This window comes from Alligator sinensis, unplaced genomic scaffold, assembly GCF_000455745.1.
Source record: "Alligator sinensis unplaced genomic scaffold, ASM45574v1 scaffold353_1, whole genome shotgun sequence".
Lineage (NCBI taxonomy): Eukaryota > Metazoa > Chordata > Crocodylia > Alligatoridae > Alligator > Alligator sinensis.
This window is the reverse complement of record NW_005842075.1, coordinates 2,249,467-2,257,182: the sequence shown is the minus strand read 5'-3', so window position 1 is coordinate 2,257,182 and position 7,716 is coordinate 2,249,467. Positions and strand designations below refer to the sequence as shown.

The 7,716-nt window shown below is 38.4% G+C and overlaps 1 protein-coding gene across 1 annotated transcript in view; it reads right to left on the bottom strand.

The window, feature by feature from the left end:
* Positions 1-744: 744 nt before the first annotated feature.
* Positions 745-7,716, bottom strand: part of EIF4E (eukaryotic translation initiation factor 4E) — a 32,913-nt gene continuing 25,941 nt past the window's right edge. Inside the window, exons 6-7 of the mRNA XM_006023689.2 lie at positions 4,368-4,507; positions 745-1,484 (exon numbers count right to left, since the gene is read on the bottom strand). Of these exons, the coding sequence (XP_006023751.1) occupies positions 1,370-1,484; positions 4,368-4,507 (255 nt within the window). The 3' untranslated portion in view covers positions 745-1,369. The remainder of the gene's footprint in view (positions 1,485-4,367; positions 4,508-7,716) is intronic.

Here is a 7,716-nt window from a genome sequence, read left to right as displayed (position 1 = left end):
GTTCTTGATATATTTTACTCCTTTATAGCCATTTCTCTTTACTGTGTGTTACTGGTACTTCATAATGTAGCTGTATCATTAAGCAGAATTATTCACCTCAGCACTTTGCTGAAACCAGACTTTTATCCTGTCCCCCTTTCAACTTTGACTTCTATGAACACTGACCAGAAAGCAGCACAATACATTAAGATCAGTTAAACTGCCCTTTAAGAAAAACCAATAGCCATATCAAGGTAATTCCATTTTGGAGAAGGATGCCATCTATTAGATTGATTACAACTTTTAATAAACATAGTAATAAACTATAGCTCCAGACTTACTCTCTCTTGGAAGATACACTACAATAGAAGCCACAGTAGAGACTGCCTTGTCACAAGAAGTACAAATACTTGCTGTAGATATGGAGAAATAAAAGGACAAATCTAGTTGTCTAAAAGACAATTCACTGTACACATTTTATTTACAGTTTTGTACACTGTCTTATTATGAATGGGACCGCTTTTCTACTTGAGCCATTTTTAACCAAAGCAAAATAACCTAAGTAATACAAAGTGTTAAAATACAGCATAAGATACAAAAACAGACATACTATTTCTAGTAAGGAATGTACTTTATGGTGTTACATTTAAAAAAAATCCACAATTATGCTTAGGAAATCACACAAACAGATCACTGATTTGACTGAAATGCATAAATTTGTAGCAAAGCTTTGATGTTACAAAAAAACAAAAAATTACCAAAGAATGCACAAAATGAACGTTTATTCCACCTTTGTCATATTCCCAGATTCTTCACCAAATGTTACATGAGCAAAAACAACTGAAATCAAAATACCACTAATGTTATCAAATAGGGAAACAAATAAATTAATCTAGCAGCCATCAGCATAGGTTACAGCAAAGACAATGCTGTGTAAAAAAATTGCTAGAAAACTGTATGCACCATACTCTTTCCAAACCAGCAAAATGTTACCGCATACAAGGCAAATGGAAAACAGAAGTAATTTTTCTGCAAGGAACAGAAATGCAGTTTCATTTCTGAATACTGTGGATAAACAAATGTTTTTGTAATAGTAATGTTCCTACTAAGCTATTACAGAGTGGGCCAGAAAAACATTTATGGATTCTGGGGATAATGTGTACTGAAATTCTTTGATTGAATAATGGTTACTTCAGCCAAAATAGAAAAAAAAATTGAACACAGAAGTACAAGACAAAGGCGAATGAGACTTCTCACAAATCTTAGCAACATTTAGATGGAAATCAAATTTAAATGCAGTCCACTCTGCTTTGAAGAGGCTTTGGTTCAGCTCCCAAATCTCGATTGCTTGACGCAGTCTCCTATGAAAGAATACTCAGAAGGTGTCTTCTTAAACAACAAACCTATTTTTAGTGGTGGAGCCGCTCTTAGTAGCTGTGTCTGCATGGGACTGATAACCAATCACTATCTTTGGAGGAAGTCCTAATCTTTCCTTGTATACTCTCCTGGGAAAACACAAAAGAAGACCAATTTTTCAGTAATGAATTGATACCATAAAATGAATGGATAGGAAAACTGATTCTTAGGAGCTAAAAGCTTACATTTAATCAAAGAATAAATACAGTTACTCACTGTCATATAAGTTTATTTTCCTTTCCTTTATGAAATCTGGAGTTTTAGCATAACAATTATTGAACCCACAGACAGATTTGGTGGCTGGAAGAGAAGATACTGAGCTAGAATGCTGGTCCAGCTCTGACCAAGACAGAAAAATCACTAACACATCCTGCGTGTTCCTTGGCAGTAAGAATTTGAATGAAATAATATCTGCCCAATGAGCGTTCCATCTAGATCAGAGAACAAACTGATTCAGTTGCAGATTTATAATGGAAGATCTCTGAAATATTTGTGGTACAACCTATCATAAATTGACATTTAAAATTATTTATGGAATCCTGATTTGCCATATTCTCTTAACTCTAGAGTTAATATTCTCTATTAGTTTAATATAGTCTTTTCAGAGCAACAGCAAAGTAGTAACCTATTACTGGATAAAAAACAAAACAAAATAGAATACAAGAGCTGTCACCTAAAAAACCAAAATAGAATCACTGTGGTATTTAGTTAAATCTCTATCTATATTTGTGGCCGGTGCCACTTGTGTGATCTTCACTTTTTAAAAAGCTAGGCCGGCGGTTAAGCGTGGAGCTCCTGAGAAGCTCCTGTAAGTGTATTTAAGAAGTGGGTTCAGCATTCGCAAATATTTGAAACCGTGAACGCCAAACCCGCGAATTGTGAGTTTCCTGTATCAATACCATTCAGAAGCACAAGCTGACACTTGATATCCTGGGTTAACAAAGAATCTGTACCACAGTTCAGCTGATACTCTGTGGCTAAGTGCAGACAGTCAAAAAAGCCTGAGGCTGAATTGATTCAATCTTTGCAGGTTAGTCTACACTGTAGCGATCGAACCATTAAGCAAGTGAAGAGACATTCACTTTTGATTTCAGAAATGCAGCCACATGCCTGCACTAGCCCAGGCCAAAAGCCAGGGGGCATTAGAGCATGTCTCCCCGTCTGGCTGAAGCAGACTGCTTGGGCCACCCTGCGGTGGGGTAGGAGGGGGTGCAAAGCATCCTGGGATGCTGAGGGACTGTGAGGTAGCTTGAATCTGGAAGGGATCTGGGAAAGAAGTTCAATAAACTGATTTAACCTAAAGCAGTTAAGTCCGATACTACATCCATCCAAGTTTATCTTAAACCGGTTTCAGCCATTTTGAAAGCAGTTTATGTGCACTGAACTTCTCGTGTTACAGATTTGAACCGGGTTCCGATCACTTATACCAATTTGTGTGTAACTTCTGTCCACAGCCTGTGTGCCTACTGCCAAAGACTTGCCTACAACACTAGAGAGCAAGTAATATTGTGACTGACTGCCTACGCCAGCATAAAACACTTGTACCATAAGTAAATCAGATGAAATCTCTTTTACATGTAATAACCATTCAACAGGGAAAATAAGCTAACATGCTACTGTGTACTCCTAGAAGTTAAAAACCTAGCAAAGAAAAGGAAAGACTTGTCCATGAAGACAACAAATGCAGATCCCCGAGACATTCAAGCTGATACCGTGACTGATTTTAACAGTAAACAAAATTCAAAACAAACAAAGAAACCACTATTCTCTCCTCAAGTTGACTAGAATGGGTCAAGGAAGTTTTTTCAAAACATTGTGTCAGAAAAGTTCCAAGTTTTACTTTTCATAACATATAGTATTGTCCTATGCACTTTTGGTACTGTCAGCACATTTTCGGCAGTTACACCTCAGGAGAAATGATGCTGAAACTGCGAATTCTGTTTTCATGCAAAATTTCAACTGGCTTGAATCAATATTCAATCTGAACTGAGTCCTAAGGGCAAGTCCTCCCAATGACTTAACTCAAGAGAAAGTGTTACAATTGTAATTCTCTTTTCAGAAGAGAACACACAAAATTAAGGGGTTTTGAGTTAGAACAAAGCTATAAACTGCAAGATGAGTTATTTACATTTAAAATTGATGTGATAAAAATTCCACCCACTGTAGCAACATTTGCTAGTTAGCTGAGGACATCTAGCATAATTACCTAAAAGGGAGTCTTCAGGCCCAATACTATTCATCCTTGCTTTCACTTCAGTTGCCAATCCGCTGTCACATATGTTGCCTAGCAAAGTGACTTCATATCCCTCACCAAAACCTCTGAACCATACAAATTTCATGGATTTCACAGACATTAGGGCTGGACGGGACCTCCGAAGATCATAGAGTCCAGCCCCTTGCCCCAGGGGCAGGAAGAAATAGCTCTTCTTTTTGGGGGTCCGTGTGTATAAAGAACATGTGCAAATAGCTGTAGAGATTGTATTCAACTTTTCAGACTAGTGTTACACACACATCCCAGGAAGCCATATTGTACTTTTTTTCTACCTGCAATTATGCTATTATATTGTATGGGGGCTGGGACATCTGCTCACCGCATTCTGGCATGTTCCAGTAGAACCTGAAATACCCAACTACAAATATACCTGTCAGAAGAACTCATGGAGCTTTTGTAACAGATTTGCAGTCCCATTCCTCAAACTGCTATTTCTACTTTATAAAGCTGCTTAGATTAACTACTGTATGTATTTCACAGACATGCAAGATTAGTACTCTGTAACTGCTCGAGACAGTAGGTGCAGTGTCACTTTAAGACTTTTGTCAAAACATCATTATTCAAGTATACTCCACAATTTCCAAATGCAGATAATTAGTACATCTTCTATCAAGTTATCTGACTTTAAAATACATTACCTTAAAGTATATAACATCCATAGCATTATTCTCTAGGACACTGAACAGCAAGTGTGACTTACCCTATATGCGTAACAGCATCCTTGTTTTCACATTCAGTTGTCCATATTGCTATTTTATCACCCTTAGCTCTAACATTAACAACAGCACCGCATACATCATCACTGTAGTCATCAAAGGACTCCCCAATAAGGCACAGCAGCTACGAAATTAAAAAAGAGTGACCATTAAAAGACCAGCAGTCATTACAAAGAATTCTGCTGTATAATGGAATCTTCTGCTGTAAATAGCGGTTTACGTTAAGCAATATTAAATATAAAATTTATCCTGTGTGGAAATCCAACCATCTTGCAGAGACTGAAGCAACATACACTCCTAATTATCAGAATACTTTCTACCTTGTTCCTGATTGTTAAAAAAAACCAGCAAAACCCCCCCGATTTAACTATGTAGCAGTGGATCCTTCCCAGTTTCTTTTAAGTTCGGAGTTCTGAGTTTTTCCATTTGTCTACTGGTCTAAAAGCTGTAATCTTTAAATACTATCTCTTCTATTAGCAACAAAAATACATTGTCTAACTCCCCAACCACTGTTGGGCATCTCTCTCTACCTGGAGTGCCAACATGAAATTCCTACCATCTTTCCAATCCTCTCTAGTAAGTACGGTGTTCTTTCTTCTTCCCTATTCACCTTTTTAGGTGTTTGGGAATCTTGCTTGTTCCTTGGTAGCCCTCAGGCATACATCATATTGTACAGAAAGCAGTTTACATTAAGCAACATGGTAAGTTTCCAAGGGTTGCTATGCAGTTACTAGAGGCAAGAACAGTATATTCATTTCCTAGGGCCCCAACATGCCTCCTCTGCGAACTCAAGCAGCAAGAGGGTCTTGCACTTCAACAAACTGTACACAGATTCACTGAGGCAACTTGTAACATACTTGCGCACACAAAGCAAAAATCACACAAAGTATACTTGTTATAATGGACCAATGAGAATGACTTTCTGCCCCCAGAAAAGGGTGGGATGCAGAGCTAAATCTCTTCCTCTGGACTAGGAATATGAGATATGCTACTAATGGCTTTGGCACTGACTTGTGAAACCATGAGGAAATTATAAAAATAGTGTTTCCAAACAACCAACGCAGTGTCTAGCTGATGAGCACATGCTTTGCAAATGGTACAATTTCCGACAAAAACAGAAAACTAACCAAAGAAAGTTAACACTTCCTTTTGCTGTTCTTGGTGTGCATCTAGCCAAGTGCTAAGTGCAGCAGTCCACCAAACAAGACTCTTATAATGACAGATTGGAGAGAAATTCATCCATACAGAATACATCCCCATAAATAAACAGCTGAAGTGTTATATGCTGCCATTACCTTAAGTTTTCTAAATCATGTTTAAAGTTAAAAAAAAAAAAAAATCAAACCCAAAAATCAAACTCCAAGCAGCACTAAAGTTTTAAGACTTTGCTGAGAGCTACAAATATTAACTTGGCTAAAGAAATAACATGATCACAGTGCACTAGTGAATGAACCAAATTTTTATAATAGATCTATAAAACTACAGGGTATGTGCATTATATTTACTCAAGTACAGGTTTCCCTCGCTTTATGCGGTACATGCGTTCCTGGAAAACAATGCATAACTCAAATTCACATAAAGGGAACCCACTTTACAATGTAACAAATAGGTATACATTCCAAGACCTTGACTGTACTGACCCCCAGAACCATTTCTACCACTTTTACAAAACAATTTTGGTGCTCACCAACAACAGACAGTATACACAAGCACAGGGTGGTGGTGAATATTTAGTTGGTGTGAAGAGAGGGTGGTGAAAAATTCACTGATGGACCAGGGAGAGGGGTAGGACATAAGCTAGCGGGACACTTAGAAGCTGTAAGGGGGATGGCAGCTACAGAAACACGTGTCACAGACAACAAGCAAGGAGGATAGATCCACAAAGGAGACTATATTTTGATGTGCATCACTTCCACAACGCACCGCACAAAGCAGCTGACTGTAGGCTTCCACCACACTGCTTGCATAAGAGTGAATTTACCTCCCATATAACCAATGTTTGGTATAAAAGAGTCACCACATAAGAGCGAATTCGCACTTACAGAACCCACATAAAGTGAGGGAAACCTGTACCAAAAGCAATAGCCTGTGAGGCTTATTCCAGACAAGACATTTCAAGTATCAGTGTTTAACCAATGCCATAGCTTTACAGAATCAGGTAATAAAAAGTTGTTGTTTAAAATGCTGTTTACTAACTAGAAGCACTGTGCAAAGATAAGCATGCTACATGGATGCTTAAGACAGTGCAATTAAGACAAAAACTGAAATAAATACCAGTTTCAGATCTTTTCAGTCAAATAGTATGCAGTTAGATTACCCAAGTTTGGAGCAGAAGACTTTATGGACTAATGTCTGGAGTGCTGAAGAATGAGGAAAGGGTTTTGATTTGGTTCAGCAAGCAGATTGTGAAAAATTACTGAATGAGGATGACACTGCTCCCTAATGTATAGGGACCTACTGAATTCATGATGGAAGTAGGCTCCTTTTATTTTGCATGTTCCCCCATACACCCCTCCCCCCTGACTGTTGATTGGTGGAGGAGCCCTGCTGCTCTCTCCTCAGCAGCAGGGAAGCAAAAACAGCTGTTTTAAACAGGGCACCATTTATGCCTCCCCACCAGTCAGCAGCAAGGAGTGAGGCTGCTGAGGCTCCATAGCCAATCAGCAGCAGGAGACAAAAACAGCGCTATATTTATTTAAAACCGCAGTTTTCACCTTCCCGACAATTATGAGTGAGCCACAAGTGGGGCCCCTCCACCAATCGGGGGGATAGGGGTGCAAGGGAACCTGCAAGATTAAAGGAGCTGCAGTGCATCCCACTTCCACCATGAATTCAATAGCCACCCAGTCTGCCTGTACTTGTAAACAGTGCTAGATCATTATAATACTCTTAAATGCATTGTGGAAAGAGATTCCATTTCCCTCTCTCCAGGTTTTTATCTCCTCCTGAAAAATAGTCTTTGAAATTTTAACTGGAGATACCTGGCTTCTATATTCCTAGAGATTCTTGGCTAATGTGTTTTAGAGCGCTATGCCTGTCACAGAAAAAAGACAATGTTCAGGTCCCATGAAATAATTTGCAAGCAAATGAAGAGTTCAGCTGTTTAACTTAAACAGGATAGCTTTTCATCTTCAGTTTAAGAAAGGTCTGAAAACAGCCAGGTTAATCAGATTCTTTGCAAAAGATTAGATAGAGTGCCAAAATGTATAAAGCAACATGCTCTGCTTGATCAGGAAAACTATTACATAGATGGATAGCATAACACACTCTTAACTTTAAGCCACAATGGTTAGTATTTGAGAATTTCTTCTTGTTTATAATACTGTATTCAAA